We start from the raw sequence: 21849 nt of genomic DNA, 5'->3' as shown, positions 1-21849 counted from the left end.
TGTGTGTTGACTTTGTAGTCATTACATAAAGCTGAGCCCAAAGCGCTTGTCTGAACCATTAGAGCAGCTGCAGCAGGGAATCTGGGAATATGCAAATTTCTTTGGGATCCAGCGTGTTTGGAGCAGGCCCTCTCTTTAGATGGTTTCCTGGCTTTTAAATTTTTTAATACCCGCCACAGATGCCCACAGTTTGAGGCAGTCCTACTGTTACTTCGGTCAGAATGGGTGGGGGTGGGGGTGGGGGGTGGTGGTTTTTGTTGTGTTATTTCCAAAAGACTTTCTGACAGTTTAAATAATATTTCCAATCATTTCAATGTCTCGGAATCCTTGGGTTCCAAATAGCGACTCTTGCTTAAAGTCTGCTTGTATTAAGGAAGCAAAAGGTTACTCTATGTTGTAAAACGGTTGACTTTGGCTGTAAAGGCTTGATGACCTTGCACATAACTGCCTGTCCTGAAACACTATATATATATATATATTTTTTTTTTAAAGTGCATATACTCAGTTTTGATAGGCAAGTTGTTGGGAACTATAGCATTGTCCTTGTGGGCAGTGGGGGGCATGTCTTCATATTGTGATGAATCAAAACGCAGTTCACTTTTAATTCTGTTTACTAAACCAGTGCCAGTATAGTATGGCACATTATATTATGTACTAAATTATAATGTACTATATTGGCTCTGCTACTCTATTATGTGGCATGGCATGGCATAGTATACTATTCTGTTCTAGAATAGCATTGTAATTTACAGTAAAATAGATTATATTATATACTATATTACACTATATTGACGATGCAATGCTACACTTTGGCATTGCATAGTATACTAATCTATTGTAGAATAGCATAGTACATAAGAGTAAATTATGCTCTATACTATGTTGATACTATATTTGACTTGTTAATACTATATAAAGCATACTATTGTGTAGTATGGTATAGCTGTCCTGTACAGTAAAATGTTTTGCATTGTCCTTTCCACCTCCCACCACAGTCTATGGCTCTCTGTGAATTGACAGGCGTAGTAATTGTTGTGTAATTCTGAGCGCAGGCTTGCATGGCAAATTTATTTGTCGCATGATTGAAAAATCCCCCCCAAAATAAAAATAAAATAACACAGACAAAACAGACCTTGTAAGAGAGACTGTTTATCTTATGCCCTGTAATGAAAGGTGCAAGCTGTTGTGTGAAGTTGACAGTAATTGAGTTGCCTTCTCTCCTGCTCTCTCCTCCCCTCAGCATACAAAAAAAGCGCACACTGCAGCTGGTGACTCAAGCTCTGGGCGTGTTGGTCGGCCTGCAAAGCTACAGGGATTTGTAAGCTAAACTCCAGACTCGCATGGCGGCAACGAAACATCTCAGTAACTCCGCATGACATTTGAAGTGGCTGTGGTTGGAACGATGGGGGAAGAAGAGGAGAGGAGAGGAGAGAGAAAGGAGCATTACAATTCAACCAAAGTTTACCTTACTGCATCGCACCAGCAGGAGGGAAGAAAACATCCAAATATCCTTGGAAAGGGGAGGCCCTTTAAAAAAAAAACCCAAAAAACTTTCTGTCTGTCGGAGGGAGTCATAGTGGACAATTTGACTTTTGTCAAACCTATTAAACCTGATTTGCAAATTTGACATGCATCACTTACCTTTAGCGAGCGTCAAATCTCAACAAGTCAGAATAGAGAAAATGTTTTTTTTTAATTTTTTAAACAGTGAAAGGCTTCCTTCAGTGTTGTGATTCTTCAATGTGAACTTGCTCTAAAGCTCTAAAGCTGCCACAATTTGCAACTTCCAGCCTAATCCAAGTGATCTCCTTCACCTGCTTGCTTTGGGCTGTCCCTTGACGCATCGCAACAGCCAATCGCATGCCTCCCTCTAACCTTCTCATCCACATCCTCTTCTTTGACACCAACTAACTTCATGTCTTTCACTACATCCATATACTTTATCTCTGCTGTTCCTCCAGGCCTCCTGCCTGTAATTTCCAACCTCAGCATCCATCTGCCGATATTTCCTATATTTCCTCTACATGTATACAAACCATCTCACTGTGTCTGACCTGGATTCTCTCTGTCTGGATTTATCTTAAAACATCTAATAAGCTACTCTGATAAACGTACTCCTATCCAACCTGGTCATCCACAAAGAGAAGCTCAACAGAATGAATTTAATTTGGAAATTGCACAGGCATGATGGGGCCTGTAACAGTGGACCACGAAAGCACCTGAGTAAATAGTTAAACAAACAATGAATTAATCAACATATACATACATACATACATACATACATACGTACATATAACAATCAAGTCTTGGGGAAACTTTCTAGAATAATAATGATTTTAATAAAAGAGAGATTCCAAAAATATCAGCTGATTTCTGTCACAGTTAACAGTGACAACTGTGATGTTCTCTGATGACTCTGATGTTGAAGCGGCCTGCAAAAATAGCTTGATGTGTCGGGAAGAATAAAGAGCACAAGCCGATTCTTGGGCAGACGGTGCTCAGCCTCTGTGCCAAGACGACCAGGAGCTTTCTTTGCCGCGTGAATAAATAAACAAGCCCGGCGAACACAAACCAATCTTCCTGATTGCGAACGTCCACTTGTGCAGCCTGGAATGGAGTCTTGGTGTCGGGGAATAATCAGCTCCATTCCTCCACTTATCTTCACTTGGGACTGGACAATCATTGAAACAGGGGTAATCGCTCATTGTAGGAGTGGGCATGGAGGGGGGTTGTTGCCCAAGTGTGAAGCTGCGTGGACAGCAGGCTGTAAACGGCGAAGTAATGAGTGTAAAATGTAAAGTGCCCTGACTGGCGGAACGCTTCGCCTGAGACCACAGACATTTTAATTTCTTGCGTGGTGGGGTGTGAAAAACAGAAAGAAAAAAATGCGGTGACTTTCCTTCAAGCTCTGTGAAGGCTGGAACACAAGTTGGGGGGGGAAATAAAAAAAAAAAAAAGAGCAGCTCCCGGCAGCTCCCGAAGGCCCTGAAACTCCTTACTGCCATCAATTATTAAAGACAAGAAAGACAGTGGTGACAAATCCACGTGTGGAACCTTTTCAGGAGGTGTTTTCTTGACAAAACGTCCTGTGGTTTGACTCGGAGAAACAATATGTCTCCTAAAGGGAATACTGTCACACTGGCAAGTCCAAGACCGACAATGAGTCATTATTGAAGCTCTCGGAACGAATGCCGCAGTGTTTTTTTTAGATCCCATTGAACTGTCGATGCTTGCGTTCGTGTTTTTGACAAACGTCGCACGGTGGAGATTTCACTGCGCAGCCGACTTGCCGACCTCCAGCGTGAAGAAGTTTTCTGTCCAAGTTTTCCTTGACCAGACGGAGGCTCTTAATTGTGAGGAGGAAAGTGGGAAGCAACTGCTACAAGCTGCCCTTAAAAGTACTGAAGTAAGATGGGGAAAAAAAACGGGAAACAACTACAAACTGCCACTGCTAAAGACAAAAGCATGAATCTTGACTATATTTCCGCTTAACTCCCCAGAACGTATTTGTAAAACCCTTTAGCACATTCAACTCACACAGCGATAACGACTACACTTTGTGTTGATAGAAGGACCTTAGAAGGACAAATTAGTTCAAAGTGCTTAGATAATGTTGCATGTTGTGAGCCAGATTTATATGTATGTATATATATATATATATATATATATATATATTATATATTATATATATATATGTATGTATATATATATATATGTATATACATATATATGTATATATATATATATATATATATATATATATATATATATATACATATATATATATATACATACATATATATATATATATATATATATATATATGTATATATGTATATTGTATATATATATAGATATATACGTGTGTGTGTGTGTGTGTGTGCGTACATTATTTATAGACATAAATCATAGCGACAGGGGGCACTCCCGTCCTCTGAAACCTCCTGCCTGCATCTCTTCCCCTGACTCTCAACAGGTTTTTTTTTTTGCTGATGTTTAAAGAGGCTAACTGTGCAACCGCACTCTCTCATGGGTCTAATTAGCTTTTATTCAGTGTGCAGGCCTCCCCACTGACGGACTCACATGACGCAACCTTTTCATTCATGCCCTTTTCTCATCCCGTTGATGAGTGTTATGGCTGCGCTGCAGAGGATAACCGCCCGCCAGCGCAAACATGTAATCTGAGATTATTGTTTTTTTTTTTTTTTTTTTTAAACTTCAAAGGGAACATAATGGATATTTATTCCTCTCGGAGGTGACATCATCGTAGTGACTTCATCCCACCGTTCTGTAAACGAACCTTGCTCAGCACTTTTGGGAAACGGTTTGCAATGTAACGTTAGGCAGGACGGTTTCTTTGAAACGTTTTCTTGAGAGAGACCTAAACCACCACGCTGACTCATGCGTGTTGCCTCTGACTCAGACTGGCCACGCTTCGCTGCCATTCTTTTGGAAGTTTGCATGCAAATTAACAGCTTGGCCTGACACCGAAAGACTCTTGTTTGTCTCCACCACTGTCTGTGCGTGTGCATGTGCAATGGAATGGTGGATGGAAAATGCAGCCAGTGTGGGGGATGATGATGAATGATGATGATGAGTGTGGCCTGTAAGTTTTTAAATTTCCACTTTACTCACCCTCAAATCCATCCTTGAACCTTTCAGTGTGATGTTGCCCAACGTAGACATATATATATATACTGTATATGTATGTATGTATGTATATATCTATATATATGGGCGACACGGTGGCGCAGTGGTTAGCGCTGCCGCCTCACAGCAAGAAGGTCGTGGGTTCGGGGCCCGGGCCTGGGACCTTTCTGTGTGGAGTTTGCATGTTCTCCCTGTGTCTGCGTGTGAATGGTTGTCTGTTTCTATGTGGCCCTGCGATGAACTGGCGACTTGTCCAGGGTGTCACCCTGCCTTCGCCCTAAGACAGCTGGGATAGGCTCCAGCAGACCCCCGTGACCCTGAATTGGAATAAGCGGGTATAGAAGATGAATGAATGAATAAATAATACACATATGTATATATATATATATATATATATATATATGCTGTTGCTACTTTATATAAGTAGATGACAGATGTGGATTGAATCCATCTGGTTAAGGGCCATTGAGAAAAACAGAATTGTCTAATGTTTCCTTTTGTTTTCACTTCTATTAATGTCTGTTAAAGTGTCATAGGAGTGTGTTGGAGGACGAGGGGGGGGCATCCAATCAGTGCGGCTCTTTGTAGAGTCTGCTAAATTTTCACTGCCTGATCTCACCAACTGCGATGCTGCTCCTTCCTTTGTACTGAAAAAGCTGTGATGGTGTGGCGCAGGCTGACCTTTTCCCTGTGCCGGCCTTTAAATTTGCTGTTTGTGTGTCTTTGTGTGCCGTGTTTAACGGTGTGTTAGGGTCAGATTAACAAATGTTAGGGCCGGTGGCGGCCTGAATAACAGCATTAACCCGGGGAACAATGGCAGGGTGGAATCAGGTCCTTTCACAACCTGTCTGACAGCTTGTGCCGTTGATGTCATCCTCTGACTCAGGCCGTTGCCGCCGCCACTGTCACCCTGGACGTTGGGATGGATGACATCACTGAATGACACATATCACTCTTTACTTTTACCGCTTTCATTTCGGCCCCCCTTTTGTTTCCAGCTCGCTGGTCACTTCGCGCTCTCATCAGCTTTGCTTGCCCGGTGCCGGATCCCGCTTTGTCAGTCCACGAGCTAGGCGGGGGAGTGAATGAAAAGACATTGTTAGTTTCCCAAGGACACTCTGAGAAAGGAGGGAAAATCTGACGGACAAAGATTGCTCCGTCACGTGAGGTGCTCTTGAGAGATTTTCTTTTCTTGCTACTTCGTGCACTCACACAGTGATGGCTGGAGATAATTCATAAACAGTATCTGTCAATTCATTCTTCTTATTATTATTGAAAGAACTGCAGTTGAAATGTTTACATTCAGTCAGGATCAAACACTGCTGCATTTTTGTTGTTGTGATGTTTTTGAATTCAAAATTCTGGAGGTTTCTCAGATCGAGGACATTTTTTTTTTTTATTGTTTCAGTGTTAAGGTGTTTATCCCTTCACAATCTTCATCCAATCAGGAGACCAACTTAGCATTCTCTTGGTTCACGCATGAATATAATTAAAAAGAATTCCTGCACACGTGGCCAACTTGCAATCTTTTGCATGCAACGTTTCGGTCATAGACCTTTTTCAAGCTAAATTTTTGCTTGTGTGCGGGAATTCTTTTTGTTAAAAACTGAATATAAAAATATAGCAAATGTTAGTAAGCGATTAAAAACATTTGCCTTAGAGAAGTTAGATGTTTTTTTCCCCCATGTACACTGAAGACTTCCTTTTTCCATAACAGCTTCCATAATTTACTATCCACAAACGCGCTGAACCCTGATCATTTCATGGTCATAACTGAAAACATTTGTGCACTTAAGAAGTAAGTGCATGAAAAAAAAGGCATCCAGAGCATGACGCCGACTCTCTTTAACAAATCTTGTGGCATTAAACAGGAATTATTTTGTTGTTGCGCGTGTGGCATGGCTGGTTGTAAATACAGTTTGCTCTTTCAGCTCAAGAAGAAACTTGCTAATTAAAAGCAGATCGACCCAGAAAATATTAAATTTGCTATTTAAGAAATGCTTGGTAATTCTCCCCCCGCTTGCCAGACCATTACTGCGATAACAACTTAACTGGTTGAACCTCAGTTTTTCAAGGTCCCATATTGTGCAAGAAAAATTCTCCGCAAATGTTATCCAACAAAGAATTTTGTGTCTGTAGACAGCCCGTGCATGGAAAAATTTGCCATTTGCTTCCTTTGCTTGCTTCACAATTCAAAATCTCAGTGCAGTTACAAAGGACACACACCACTCCCACTTGCCTTGTCTTTTCAGAAACAGCAAAACACGTGTTTTCCGGTAGCTAAAACATATTGATTTTTACAGTTGGTTGTAAACAGAAGGCTAAATATTAGTGATGCACCAATACTAGTGATGCACAATATGAAAAATTTCAACCGATACCGATAACCGATAATTTCCCGCTTCTCATGGCCGATACCGATAACCGATAAATTTATATTTTAATATCTAATAAAATCTCCATATAATCTGCAGTGTGTGCAGGATGCAGCTAGGGAAACTGATAGTTGCTGGCCTATCTATAACAGCAAACAAAAGTTTTTTGTTCTTCAAATATCTTTTTTTTGATGTCATCACAGAAATATAACAGCGCAATAAAACTCAATTTTAACAAAAAAATAAATAAAAAATGCAACCCTTGAATTGTTGAACAAAACAATGGCTTATCTTGAGGTATTTGTGGAGGTAAGTCAAGTATATTTCAAATATAAGATTACATGCATTGACATATGTCAACCTCAAAATAAATAAAACAAAGTGCATCCTCAAACATAAAGTGAATTAACAACCAAAGGTTTACAGAATTAAGAATGAATGATTTGACTGCATCAAGCATGGTAGAAAAATGTAATATAGAGTGCAGGGAGGGACAGATCCCAGGAGAAGCGGCAGCTTGGAGGAGTGTAATGTGGCTCCAAATGTGCGATTGAGTTATGAAAACCTGGGTTCTCAACGACAGAAAAAGGCTGGTCATCGAGCGCTATGAATTCCATCACTATGTCGTTAATGGCTTAACCTTCTCACTGTCTCACTCACATACAGTACAACAATAAAATCACAATTATTGGATGAACTCTATTTTGAAATGCTACATCAGAATTTTCTAAGAATTACTGTGGAGCATCCTGGGGTAGTGTACCACCAACCTGCAGTAGAATCATGGAGTGACAATTACAAATTTTTCAGAAATATTAATCAGTAATCCTGTACAGAGACGCGCTTCTCTCTCTCCGTCTGCCATTGGGCAAAGCAGTTAGCAGTTACCGTAGCAGTTACCGTAATACCTGGTGTACACAGAGCAAGCAGAAATCGAGTGTCTGCTGGCTCGACCGCTTTTGTCGAACTGTTGTGTGACGGTGGCAGTCCTGTCACTATGCCTCCAATTGATCATGTGCCCTAATTGGCCAAAGGGATATCCCTTTGGCCGAATGGTTTAGCGCGCATGGCTATTACCTGGGAGTCTGGGGTTCAAAGCCCGCCCGGGCCCTCTGTGCCTTGCCACTTTCTGGCGTTGTCGGCAGGATCCATGTAGCACTACGGGTGGGTCCATGGATTCCTCATTTGTGTGGCACCACGTGCTTGTTGCCTGCCTGGGCCCTATGCGCCTTGCCACAGTTGATTGACTTGACTGTAATCTCTAGAAAAGGTATTACAGTGTTCAAATGCTTGCTGAATGGGGGCATCGACCATCCGTGTTTTTGTTTTAGCTTTAGCCGCGAAGGCGGTGCTGCAAATAAGGTGCGAAGCTGGCTATGTCTTTGGGGCTACTCAGCCTGCAAAGGTTTTTCGTTTCATTAATTTATCAGATCTTTTTATTAAAAAAATGTACGTATCGGACCGATAAAAATGACGTGATTTCCCCCCAAATCGGCCGATATTTTATCGGTCCGATAAATATCGTGCATTGAGTAGTGTACGAGTACTGGCATTTAAGTACCCACCGATACCGAGTACTTAATAATAATAAAATTAATTTAATTTTTTGATATTTTCCACAAAACATGGGCAACTGGCCCAAGTTTCACTACAGTACAAACACAAATTTAATAGAATTGTCAAATACATCAATTTGCAACTTGTTTCTTTGTTGTGGTATTGGCACGTATTTTACAAGTACAAGTAGAGTACCCAACCCTCGTGTCGGTACCGATACCCGATACTGGTATTGGTATCTGTGCATCCGTACTAAATATCGTAGCTTTTGCTCAGATAACTAATTGAGCGAATCTGGATGGAAAAAAGATAGCACAACACTGGAGGCACAAAAGCTCCTAGTTTTATATTTAAGTAGTACCACTGAGTCTGTCAGTGATTTGCAGTGTACCAGTTGTTGTCACAGAGGTTACCACCCCCGCCTCTCTCACACAGTGCATGCAACAGGTGCCCCCCAACTCCCCATCCTGGAAACGGTTGCTATTTAGACACGACTCGCAGTGGATGCAGAGACAGTCATTGTTTTTATTGTCTTATCCCCGCGTTTGTTTCAAAGGTCAATGGCTCGCGCTCTTCATTAGTTACTCCACTTGAAAGGGGGGGTTGGGGAGTTCACGGCCGAGAGGTTTGAGCACACGTCATCTCGGAGTGGACAGAAGCACTGGCTAAACAGACAAGTCGGCTTGCTCATGGTGGGTAAAAATATCTTGGGGACATCATCATCTTAAAGTCCCCTCGGATGTGTAAATCCACCGGTTGCACGCGATACGCTTCGCATTCTGCGGTTAGGTCAGAATTAAACAAGGGCCTCTTGATAACAGAGTTTGCTATTCGTGAGACACTCATCTAAAGTTTCATCGAAGTGTTGAAGTGTGGGGGTGCAGCAAAAGAGCTGCGAAGAGCAGACATGAGCTGCAGTATGTCAAGGGCCCGGAGACGGTTTCCTCTTCGCCTTTGAGCGGCAGGAGCGTTAAGTACGTGAGCGAATGTTTAAATTTTTTTGACGGCTTAGCCGGACAATATTTGGTGGTTGCTAAGTGACCTCGGGGGATGATTCAACCCTGCGCATGCAAAAGGACATGCCTACTTGAATGAATAATACAGAGCAGACGAGTCCAACTCGGGGAAAACGGGGTTTGTTATGAGTGCAGCGATGTGGCTGTTATTGTTAGACGTAAACTGTTGGCTAATCTCTCGCAGCCGCTAACCTCCACTCAACGGCAACACTCATCAGACACATCGGACCCTTTTCTATGTGTGTAATACTTTTTCCCCCCTTCTTTTTCTTTAGTTTAGTATTCAGTTAGAGCGTTCTTCAGATTTTGCTTGGACCACAGGGTGACATGGGATGTATCACAGATACAATGTTTCTTATAATTACAGTAACATATTGATGATACACCTCATTATTTTCCATCACATTTTTCCCTATCCCTGTCCGTATCGGTGCTGCTCTGCAATATTAATATGGGGATTGCATCATGTTGTAACGTGATATGCGCATTCTTACAACATGTCATCTTCGTTATCATATTCAAATTAATATTTTCCCAGAAGTAGCAATTCTTATTCTTGACTTGCTTCACTTATTCCTGCTGGTTGCTTGGTGGACCTTATGGGCACACGCACTGTACAGGCCAAAAGAGCTCATGAGGCATATGGTCTTTGAATGTCACTCACAGAGAATGAGGTAAATGCATATTCAAAGTCAGATGAAGTTAAACGGAAACATTTAAACGTGAGTTGAATTAGTTGAACCTGATGTTTTTCTAAATCCGACTGCACATATTCACTCCACATATCCATGTGTTTAAGAGCCAAGTAAGATTGTGTGGCAAAGACAATACATTTTTAACTGCCAGTTTAATCCTGTGATCTGAAGCTTTCTATTAGTTTGAAAGGTTAACAAATCACGTGCATGTGATAACTATAGGTGAATGCTTCTGTGTACGTGGATCTGTGAGACATAGTCTGTGTATAATGAGTGAAATTGAAGTGTGAGCAGTAAGAGCAGTTGCAAGAACGTTGAGAATTGTGAGAATTGGAGGGATTCTACTGTTCATTGACTGTAACATAGTGATGGGTTTAAAAAAGGTTTTAATGTGGGTCTAAGTTCAGGGTTTATGAAAATTATCTCTCTCTTTTTTTTTTTTAAGCAAGTGCCATGTCAGTTCATTTCTGTTAAGAGGACTTCTGTCAGAGCATAAGTTTTTTTTTCTGCCCATATGGTTTAACCTGGTTATTAATATTGGCAATGTTATTATTGTATTTTACTGCTTAACCTGGATACCCAGTGTTCTTACAAGATAACATGGATCTTATTGTATCTCTTTAAGAGAACATGTATCTTATCATATCTTTTGAAGAGAACATGTACCTTGTAGTATATATTTCAGAAAACATGTATGACATGACATGTGTAACATGTATAGTATCTTTTCAGATAACATAGTTTGCTTAGCAGAAGAATTCAGACCAAAAAAAAAGTGAAGCTTTATGCAGAACATTGGATTTCCAAGCACTGTTCTAGAGAACAGTGGAGGACATGCGAACATGCCGCAAACACTATTTTAGAGGGAGGCACCATAATGCTCCGACAGACTCGGCTGAAGGCTAATTTTTTTCTTTTTGCGCCCGATGACAGTTGGCTCTCCAATATTCGCATGCTAATCGTGACCAGGTTTTTATTTTCTAAAGCTGTCAGCCCCCCAGCGAAGATTGTGTTCAATTTATTAAACTTTTATTAAATTGTTGTCTGAAACAATTTTACCGTGTCAGATCTGTTTTGTTTTTTTTTCAGTTTTGACTCACTGTTATTTCTCTCAGCCAGGCTCACAGGGAGCTGACAAACACGAAGAAAGTACATGGCCATAGGTCGACAGGCTGCCGAATCTCTGGCAGCGTCCTGCATCGTCATCTCTGGACATGTTGTCTTTCAAGCTGGTCAGTCTGCAATTGGCCCATCTGTGCCATTCTTGCCTTAGAAACGATCAAGAGGCAGTACATCAAAAGCCCGAGCTCTGTGGAGTTTGTGCGTTCAATGACCAGATGGGATGAACTGCTGGTAGCGGGGAGGGCAGCTCTTTGCATATTAAAAGTATAAAAAGAGCAATTAGTAAATGAACTCATTTGTAATTCAAACAACGTCTCCCGGGTCTTTGCCAAATGAATGTATGTATGTATGATGACTGGTGTCCAAGGTTACATGAGGTCAGGTTTCGCCCGCGCCGCTCTGAACGCAGCCCAGTATGTGCGCCTCGCCTCCGAAGGCAGGAAGTGGTTTTAAGTCTTACATCTGGGCCAGCGAGGGCGCAGAGCCGCAATCAGTCATGTTTTCCATTCTGAGCATGTGAAAAAGGCAAACCACTTCAACTTGACTTTGACATTATCTTCTATCTCGTGCAATCTCTGAGACACAGACCAGACCACACACTTGTTGTCATGTTTTCCATTGGGTGACATTTATGAAGATAAAGTCAGCTCGATAAAAGATCTTATGAAGGCAAAAAACAAAACAGAACAAATTGCTATCAAATGATCAATCCTCAGAAGACGAGGGATAAAACAATGAGCGGTTGGTCCCAAGCGTTGGTCCCAAGTTGCTGATGTTAATATAAAGGACATATTATGATATAGCACTGACTTAGCCATGAATTACTATTATTTTCTAAGATAAAACAAGTGTTCTCCACCAGAAAAAGACGCACATGCTATTGCGTAACTGCAGCAATGCCATGATGCTGTCATGACGCAGGGGTGAAACATGTTTGGATTGATGAACTAGGCACACAGGCAGAACTGGTTATTTTTACATAACTGGTCAGGCTATTCTGTGAAAAGATAATTGCTCTTTCAGAAGCTGTCCCTAGCGTCTGTTCAACTTGACGTTTTCCCACACGGTGTATTGACAGTGTCTTCAAAACACTACACGACTAACACTACTGTCTTTAAACTGTTTAGAAATATGTACATTACATCACAAATTATATATGCAATAAATTGAATTAGATTTTTTTTTTAAATTCAATGTAAAAAAAAACCCAAAATGTATCACTTAAATCACAATATGGGTTACCTTTATTTATTTTATAACTATATTATTTAGCTCCTCGGGCCTTACCCTTTAGACAAACACACTATGTCACATGCATCCTGTGTGAAATCCTTGTTGGAGAAGTGATCTTATATTGTATCAGGTATCAGATCAGGTAAAAGAAGTGGAGTTGAACAAAAAAGAATTCCCTCTGATTGCATGAAGAAGAACCGAGCGAACACTGAAAGAGAATTTGTCACAGCGCAAGATGGAATTTACTGTGGAACACCTGTCTTTCTTGCTGTAGAAAAAGCTGCTCCTACTACTCCTCTCCTACTGCTACTACATACATACATGCTACGGCTACTCCTAGCATATGAGACACATACTAACGTAGCAACACGGATATAAAATATAGGGAATCCGCACTTTTAAAGATCAAAAATAAACACGGTCTCATTCTTGTTGTTGTCTTTTGGAACTATGGAATTAATCTGTTGTAGACATCACAGACAAAGAAACAAACAAAACAAACAAAACCCCCACCAAACCTCATGAGTCTCTTCTGAAGGAAGGAGGCGCTTGTTCACTTACCCAGTACCACACATGAAACAGGAGAAGCTGAGAACACAATCTGATTTGATCAGCTGTGTCCATTTAAAAATAGCTGGACCAGGGGGGCCTATTAATAGAGGCAAACATACGTGCCCGACATTGTTTCTAGTTGCAATGAGGATAAATACTGTAGAGGGCAAAGATTATATTTGGTGTCTGAGGCCAGCAAGATCCTTTCACTTCAACATGGCTTCGGTCATACGGGACTGCTCTGCCGGCCAACTTGGCACTTGTTTCCCACTGCTCCTGCCAAAGGCACCTACTTATTAGCACCTTTGATGTACCCTGCCCACACGGGCCACTTGTCACAATGCACTTTTTAAAAGGCAGGTGGATGTCTTTATAAAGAGAGGTCAATTAATATTTTTCAATTAATCGTAGAAACAAACTGTCAACAATGGGCAAACTAGAGAAAATACAGATGAGGCACATTTAGAATAGCCATTTCCTGTGTTAGCTAAGCTGTTCTGTCAGTCTAAAGTAGTCGTAGGCAAACTACGGCCTGGGGGACATATGTGGCCCGCTTTTTAATCTGGCCCACTGAACTTGGAAAAAATGATTTTTATAGTAATAAAGTTATAAAGTCATAAGATAGATACATTTTTCAGTGTATTAAGAGTCATTTCAGTAAAGAGGTAAACACCATGGGTTTTCACTGACAGATATTTTGTCGTAACTCTTTTGTTCATTTTCAGTTGCCATTAAGAATGTTTTCTACATTCTACATTTTTTCTCCTATAGGTGGCTCACCAAAATACTCCATCCCCTTTGTGACTCACAAGTCCAAAATATTGCCCACCCCTGGTCTAGAGGTATGTAGCTTAAACTTGCTGCTATGTCAGTGCCACCACATTAAATAGAGAAATTACATTTACATGTGCGCGCTATGAATGAAATACATAAGGGTTAAGTGCCATTTAGTGTGACAGAGCATCAACTGGACTCTTACTCTTAAAACATGGTGAATTTGTGGTGGTTTTAACCTTCAAAAAGTCACATGTGCAATGTAAAAACCGCAGAGCTCTTCATGTAAACAGAGTTTTGGTAATGATTCTAAAATGGTAGTTAAAAAAAAAACAAACATCTCAACTTACTCCATTAAGTGATTGTATTGTTGTTGTCAGGAATCCTTTGGTCATGAATAGCATTAAAAGCACACGGGTCAAATACAAACCTGACTCTTTTTGTATTCAAATGTTGGATTTATCCACGACTATGTTTGCAAGCACTAATGAAAAAACACACAAACTGAAATTATCACGTTTCTTTCACTTGTGCGTGGAAACGGCATCCCACACACAGTAGGATGGGCTTACTGCTGTTTGGTAAAGTTGTAAAATTATGACTGACAAGCATGAGCCAAAACGAACCACATGTGACGTGAATAGTGTGATGTTGCAGTTACTTTTACCGTCTTCGGCCACTCACTGAGCATTGCTCCAGTCAGTTATTCTGACCTACATCACACGCACGCGCGCGCGCGCGCGCGCACACACACACACACACACACACACACACACACACACACACATATATATTTTTATATAAATATGTGTAAATATGTTTACACACACACACACACACACACACACGTATCTGTGTGTGCGTGTGCGTATACATATTAACACATATTGCACCCGTTTTCTCCACCTTTCCAACAATAAGCAAACATTTCCAGCCATGATTGAAAATAAAAAGACGTTTCCTAAGGACGGACGACTGTCTGTAACATTAGTGACGGCTTTTATCTCCGCGTTATGGCGCTCCAAACGTTTGAGCGGCACGTGAACGCGCCGCGCCGTCGTCGTTGATGCTCCGGCGGAGACCCTCTCTTGATTGGCTGCCAGTGACATCATCGCTGCACTTACGTGGTCATGAAGGTAGTTTCAAACGACGGGGCCAGCCACAGAGGCGCACGGCGTGGCCAAACTCCGCCCACCCGGTGTGGGCGGGACCTCACTGTACAGGAGCGAGCTCATTTCATATTAACGAGCTCTCCCATTGGCCCGCGTCGGCGCCAGTCAAGCTGCGTAACTAGTGTAGGCTGGCAGACTTCCTTCAATATTCTTTCTGTGGTGGTGGTGGGGGGGGGAAAGAGAGCAAGCAGGGTAAAAGTGCAACTAAAAATGCTGCCGCTCCACAACACCGGGACGGACTGAATGGAGACCGGGCTGTCAGCAAGCGGAGTGCTTGGATCCGTCTGCTGCGCACCGCGATACAAACACACCGGTGAGCACAGCGTTGTCGGGAAATATTGAGTTTTGAACAGAAGCAGCGTGGGTTTAAGAAGTTGTGTCTGAAAAATGCGCAGTGCTCGGAAACCTTAAGCCATTTGATTTTTTTTTAATGGAGATAAAAATGTGATATTGCTGCAATCATTTTTATGGGATGTTTTTAGGGCTTTATCGCCGCCTTGCAGTTATTTATTTATTTATTTATTTATTTATTACCAGCGCGGTTAAAGTGTTGTATGCCAGCATTTTATTTGGATTATAGGGGGGATCGTCAAAGTTGCAATCTCTATCATTTTTTTTTTTAAAAACGCAGCAGTCGCGTAAAAATATTTATAATTTATGTATAGTTATCGACACGACGGCTCAGTTTCCCCCTCATCTCATGTGATCAGCCAGCCTCATCCCGAGAGTCATATCACATTCTCGGCACGTTCTCATGCCGGTTTCCTCAATGAATTTGGCCCCATGAATGATTTTTTCTTCTCTCTCCTCTCCTGCCTTGTTCTGCTGAAGCTGCGCCGCGCTTCACGCGTGGCAATGGCCGGGACGGGCAGCGCCTCGCACGGCGGGTGTCTTTTACATAACAAGCCAGGATGACATGCTTTTTTGAAAACATGCACCAGGCTGCTGATCAAAGTGCATTTGCCACCCTCCAGACCCCCATATGTTCATTGTTGTAGCCGACTTTTTTTTTTTTTCTTTCTTTCTCTCTATTTGCAGAATCGGGGTTGGCGGGTGGGGGGGTGCAAACTGCGGCGGTAGCGTTGATGCAGTATTTTATCTCCCCTCTCCCAGACAGACTGGAGTTGGGATTAAAAAAAAAAAAAAAAAAAAAAAAAAAAATCAACATCACACACGTGCAGTACCTGGAAGGTGATTCATATAAATTACAAAGTGATTCACGCACACCAAGGCTTCCTGTGATGATTTCACTGCTCATTATTTAGCAGAGCTGTCTGGCACATTTTTATTTTCCCACCAAGTTGGGTGCAGCTCTGCAGGTGTTGACACTACTAATATTTGGCTCAGGGGCATGGCGTCTGCATGTTGATCCAACAGACACGAGGTCTATCGTTCACGCCCCTCCATCTTCTCAGCCTTGTGGATGTGGAACTACTCTCACACCCAATTTGCTCTTTTCAACCCCGGCCCCTTCCCCCCCGGCGCTCACGACATGTCTCTGTCCCCATAGAGCGCCTTTGTTGACTTCTCCGGAAAAACTGTCCAGCCTTCAGCCTCCCCATGCCTCCATCTCCCCTTGACGACAGAATTGTGGTGGCTCTGCCAAGGCCGATCCGACCTCAGGAGCTCCAATTGCGCCTGGACGCCGGCTATCTGGACTCTGTCAGCAGTGTCAGCAGTGGGGGCGACGAGAACGTGGTCATCAGCACCACCGTGGTGAAGATCCGGGCAACGGCCAATATTGTCACGTATATGCCCTCATCCAAGGGCTCCACACGCTCGTTGTCGTGTGGATGCAGCAGCGCCAGCTGCTGCTCAGTGACCACCTATGAGAAGGACAGCCAGAGCCTCAGCCACAGCCAGGTGAGCGCCAGCAGCCCCAACCTCAGCTATGCCGGCCCCCCAACGTCAATGGTCGGCAATCACGAAGCACTCAGCACCCCCAGCCTCGTGGCGGGCGACGCCCCCAAGGGCCTGCCGCCCACCTTCTTGAGGCTCATCCACCCCAACGAGTTGGCCAAGCGGATGACGTGCTGCCCCCTTGGGCATCCCGTTGGGCCTGTGCCAGTCATCATTGACTGCCGACCCTTCATGGAGTACAACAAGAGCCACATCCGGGGGGCCGTGCACATCAACTGCTCGGATAAGATCAGCCGGCGGCGGCTGCAGCAGGGCAAAATCACCGTGTTGGACCTCATCTCCTGTCGCGAAGGCAAGGACTCCTTCAAGGGCATCTTCTCGAAGGACATTGTGGTGTACGACGAGAGCACGGCAGACCCCAACCGGCTGACCTTCTCCCAGCCGCTGCACGTGGTGCTGGAGTCGCTGCGGCGGGAGGGCAAGGACCCCATCATCCTCAAAGGTAAGGTGTGTGTGTCAGGGCCTCGCTAGAGATGGAAATGAGGCCTTCCTTCCTGTACTCAAAGAATGCAGCAAAAGCGCAATTTCATGGTCTTGGGTTTGACGCCAAAGGGGGTAAATGGGTTTAGACGTCTGAAAGTGATATTCGATTTAGCGGCAGTGCGAGCTAAGCGGCAGTATAGTGGTGTTGGTGTGTTGATAATATCTGGTCTGTTTGTTGTGCGTAGAGCCAGTTAATCTTTCCCCTTTATTGTTTCGATCAGCTGATAGTGCCTGTAGTTTTATCATCACGTCAGCAGTTAGCGCACCAAAATGCCAAATATATGCGAAAAATACATATTTGACGAGCCCTCAAACAAAACGTGGCCAACATCAAACATGCCCGCTTCTCACCAGCCTTCCACATGACACGTATCAGCAGTTTTGCATAAGAGTGAGAAGCAATTGTTAAAAATGTCGCTCTCCCCAGATAAGAAATCCTGGGCCGCTGCATTGTTTTCTATCTTTGGTGTGTGCGTGCATGTTGGAGTGCTGGAGCTGCATGTTGAGTTGGGGGGCTGGGCTGCGAGTGTTTCCTGAATGCCTCGGAGTTACTGTCTAGCTGCAAGATCACAGCACCTTGATCTTTTCTCTTCCCCTCTTGTCTTTTCTCCTCTTGTGTGTTCTTTGCCGGTTAAGACTCCTCTACAGGCTCTCCCACCAGTGAAATGTCTTTATCATGTCTTTAAAAATGTAAATTACAGGTGCTTTTTTTTTTTTTTTTTTTATCAGAAATGACGTTTTCAGTTTGTTACAGTTAAAGATTTGAATAAAACCTGCCCAAAGTAGTTGTTTTGGGAAGGTATTTAGTCCAGCATAATAATATTTAGATTAGGCTTAATATTTTGATATTCCAGTATCGCAGTATTCAGTATTATTGAATATCACAATATTTGCCTCGTTGTGCAATAATTTTCACACTAACGATCGTCAAATGGGTGCTATGGCATCTTCCTTTTGAAAGGAAATGGCATGCAGAACTGCATGCAGCGTTAATATGCACAGACATGGAGAATGTTTAGACACAAAGAAGAATGCTAATTTGGCAACACTTCGGCTTTAAACCTACATAATATGGTGAGCCAAAGAATTCAAATTCCTATTTTGAAGTGTTGTGAACAAACTACAAATAAAGAAGCTACACATTAATCACCAGCAACTGGCAGCAACCAAGTTGCTGGTGTAATCGTGTTAAATGTAATCTATTTTAAAATGTAATCAATTGAAAGCTAGGTATTTAACTCAACAGGGAATTGTTGACATTATAAATAGTGGCATATCTAGGGTGCTGTGTGCTTGAGTGCTGCTGAATAATTTAGTCCCATATAGGCCCTTGTACTAGCATGCTCACGCTATGATTTGTCGCATTGTAGCTGTGTGATCCTGGTCTTGTGTGACCATTAATCTTTGCATGCAGATCAGACATGCAGATCAGACCACCTACAGGCAACGCTTAGTCATAACGGCCGCAGTGTCACTGCAGGTTAGGCACAGTAAACAGGTTTTGTGATACAGAAAGAGAAAGAAAAGGTAGCAACTGAGCCTGTTGGCTCATGAACTTGATAGACAATATTTCAATATACATATCATATTTTCCTCCGTGGGCTTTATGTCTGGAGATAATGACAACATGGTCTCGGTGGACTGATCTTTTCCCACGGCCACGTGGTTCTTGTGAGCATTCTCTTTTTACTGCGCAAAGTATTACACCTGCCCAATAGCTAGCGACAGAAGCTTCAGGGTGACGTCCACATGTGAGGTTTTTGTGTACTGCTGTAGAAATGTTTGTGCTCATTGTTTTAGTTTAAAAGTTCTGTCACTCACCAAAAATAGAAAATGTGCACTTCATAATACCTAAGCTTAAATATCCTACCACCGTGCCATACAAACTAAGAAGCAACAAAGACTTCAAATTAGACAAACAGTTCCAGACCTTTCTCACAGCAACCAAGTTTGCAGAGTAAACGTTAACACACGTGTTAACGTAGATTCTAGTCAAGAAACCTGTTCCATTCAGTGTGCAGATGCTGCTCTTGTGCCCGATTGGCAACTGGAAGCAAACTCCCATTGAATTTTATGGCTTACAGCTATGATAATATGTCATGGCTTTGGTCTGCCGGTGTGTTTTCCTCAGAGGTTGGAGGAGAAAAAAAAAAAAAGGCCTGAACGCAAAGACAAGGACACGTTTTGTTTGCCGATCAAACTCGACATCCAGACATGGTAACACTGAACGGCGGCGTGTTGCAATGACTGTTAGGTCTCAGCCCCTGGTTGGTTCATTGACAGGAAATGATTAACATTGACCATTAGAGGTGGAAAATAGAATCAGCCCGCTTGTAAGAACTTCCCTTTCTTTCACTTACAGTAGTTCCATTAGTACCAGTCATGTCGGTCCCACCCCCACCACTGTAATGTGCAACAACATCAGGTTAATGTGAAAATGTTTTTTTGGGGATAAAGTGTCCTGGTGGCTTGTGGTAGACGTCCACCTGCCTGCTCACCAAAGGGGAAGTTGTGCCATTATCTTTTATGACTGTTACTGCAATGTGAACCATACATCACTTGATAAAATTATGTGCGTGTTTATGTGTGTGTGTCTGACACTTACCAAACTCCTCCCACCAACCATTGTGGTGAAGGGAAATCGGCCATCCCCAGTGACCGGTGCAAGGCAGTTATTTGCAGAAGTGCAGATATCCTAGGAGAAGTGTCACTGATGGCGCTGATTACATCTGTTTACCTGCCGGTTAACGAAGGGGATTTCTCCTGTAGTGGAAACTGTCTCTAGTTATTTTTGGATCGACCTCTTCGCCTCTCGGTTCTCTCTACAGCGGAAACTTCCTCACCACTTGCCTGATAAACACTCAGTTTTGGTGTAATATGATTATTCTATGTTTTAGCTAGCTTGTTCCAGTCAGCTGTGCAACATTGATGGAAGCACGTACAGTACACTGCACATCAGTTTCCCATTTGACCAAAAGCCAAATCTGTCCATTCCTCACTGGCACCAGTTACAATTGATTCCAAGATTTTATTCATTTAGTACTGCGTCTATCATTCACTGATCGCCTGATTCACTTTTTATATCTGTTTTTTTATTACTTCAATGTTTAGTCAAAAAAGCCTATGAGACTGCAATAAATACAAAAAAATAAAGTTTCCATGTCATGTAAAACTCACTTTATTACCATTTTCTAACAATAACATGTATCTACACCAGTACATAAGTTGTACTGTATTAAGTTGTAATATTATAAGGTCATGATCATGTTGTAATATATTTAATTCAGATCAGATTCAGATCTTTAAATCCCCATGTTTAAGTTTCCATGTAAAAATGAAGTTTGCCAATAATTTGACATGCATAGTACTCATCATCATTCAGGGCTCCTAGCAGATATCGACCTCTGAACTCAAGTAATTTCCAGCTGTATGCTTTATCCGCAGGGGCAATTTGCCTGTTAAATGGGCAGAATTAAAATGAAGTCAATATGTGACGATGATGTCATTATTTTTCTAGCAAAATGACTGCCTACTCGACTTGTAAAGCAAACTGAAAGGCAGCTTTCTATTTGCTCGGGGCTTACCTCACTGTGTCCCTTGTTTGTGTTTCGCAGGAGGCCATTGCTGCTTTAGACAGAGCCACGAAAACCTGTGTGAGCACTCGCTGCATCTCCGCGAGGGTTTGGACAGCGGAGCAGCTTCTGGCCTCACGGGGGCGCTACCTCACTCCCTGCCCTCGACCCCGGATATAGAGAACGCGGAGCTCACGCCCATCCTACCTTTCCTCTACCTGGGGAACGAGCACGATGCTCAGGACGCCAACCTGCTGCAGCGCTTCAACGTGGGCTACGTCCTCAACGTGACCACCCACTTGCCCCTCTACCACTACAACACGGGCATCTTCGTCTACAAGCGCCTCCCCGCCACCGACAGCAACAAGCAGAACTTGCGGCAGTACTTCGAGGAGGCGTTCGAATTCATCGGTATGACAGTTTGTAGCACGTTGTAAAAGTCACTCCATCCATTTTCCATACCTGCTTCTTCCCGAGCTTACTGTCTCGGGGCTCTGCTGGAGCCTATCCCAGCTGTCAAAGGGCGAAGGCAGGCTACACCCTGGACAAGTCGCCAGTTCACATAGAGACAAGCAACCATTCACACTCGCATACACACCTATGGACAATTTAGAGTTTCCAATTGACCTCGCATGCATGTATTTGGACTGTGGGAGGAAGCCGGAGAACCCGGAAAGAACCCACAAAGACACAGGGAGAACTCCACACCGAAAGGTCCCCGGAATCGA

The 21849-nt window shown here is 42.8% G+C and overlaps 1 protein-coding gene across 1 annotated transcript in view; it reads left to right on the top strand.

Moving 5' to 3' along the window:
• The first annotated feature begins 15318 nt into the window (after positions 1-15318).
• The window catches only part of dusp10 (dual specificity phosphatase 10), an 11862-nt gene continuing 5331 nt past the window's right edge, over positions 15319-21849 (top strand). Inside the window, exons 1-3 of the mRNA XM_076037596.1 lie at positions 15319-15459; positions 16657-17508; positions 21164-21532. Coding sequence (XP_075893711.1) covers positions 16707-17508; positions 21164-21532 — 1171 coding nt within the window. The 5' untranslated portion in view covers positions 15319-15459; positions 16657-16706. The remainder of the gene's footprint in view (positions 15460-16656; positions 17509-21163; positions 21533-21849) is intronic.

This window comes from Nelusetta ayraudi, unplaced genomic scaffold, assembly GCF_046127955.1.
Source record: "Nelusetta ayraudi isolate G7.1 ecotype Tasmania unplaced genomic scaffold, CSIRO-AGI_Nayr_v1 ptg000052l, whole genome shotgun sequence".
Taxonomy (NCBI): Eukaryota; Metazoa; Chordata; class Actinopteri; order Tetraodontiformes; family Monacanthidae; genus Nelusetta; species Nelusetta ayraudi.
This window is presented reverse-complemented; position numbering and strand designations above follow the sequence as displayed.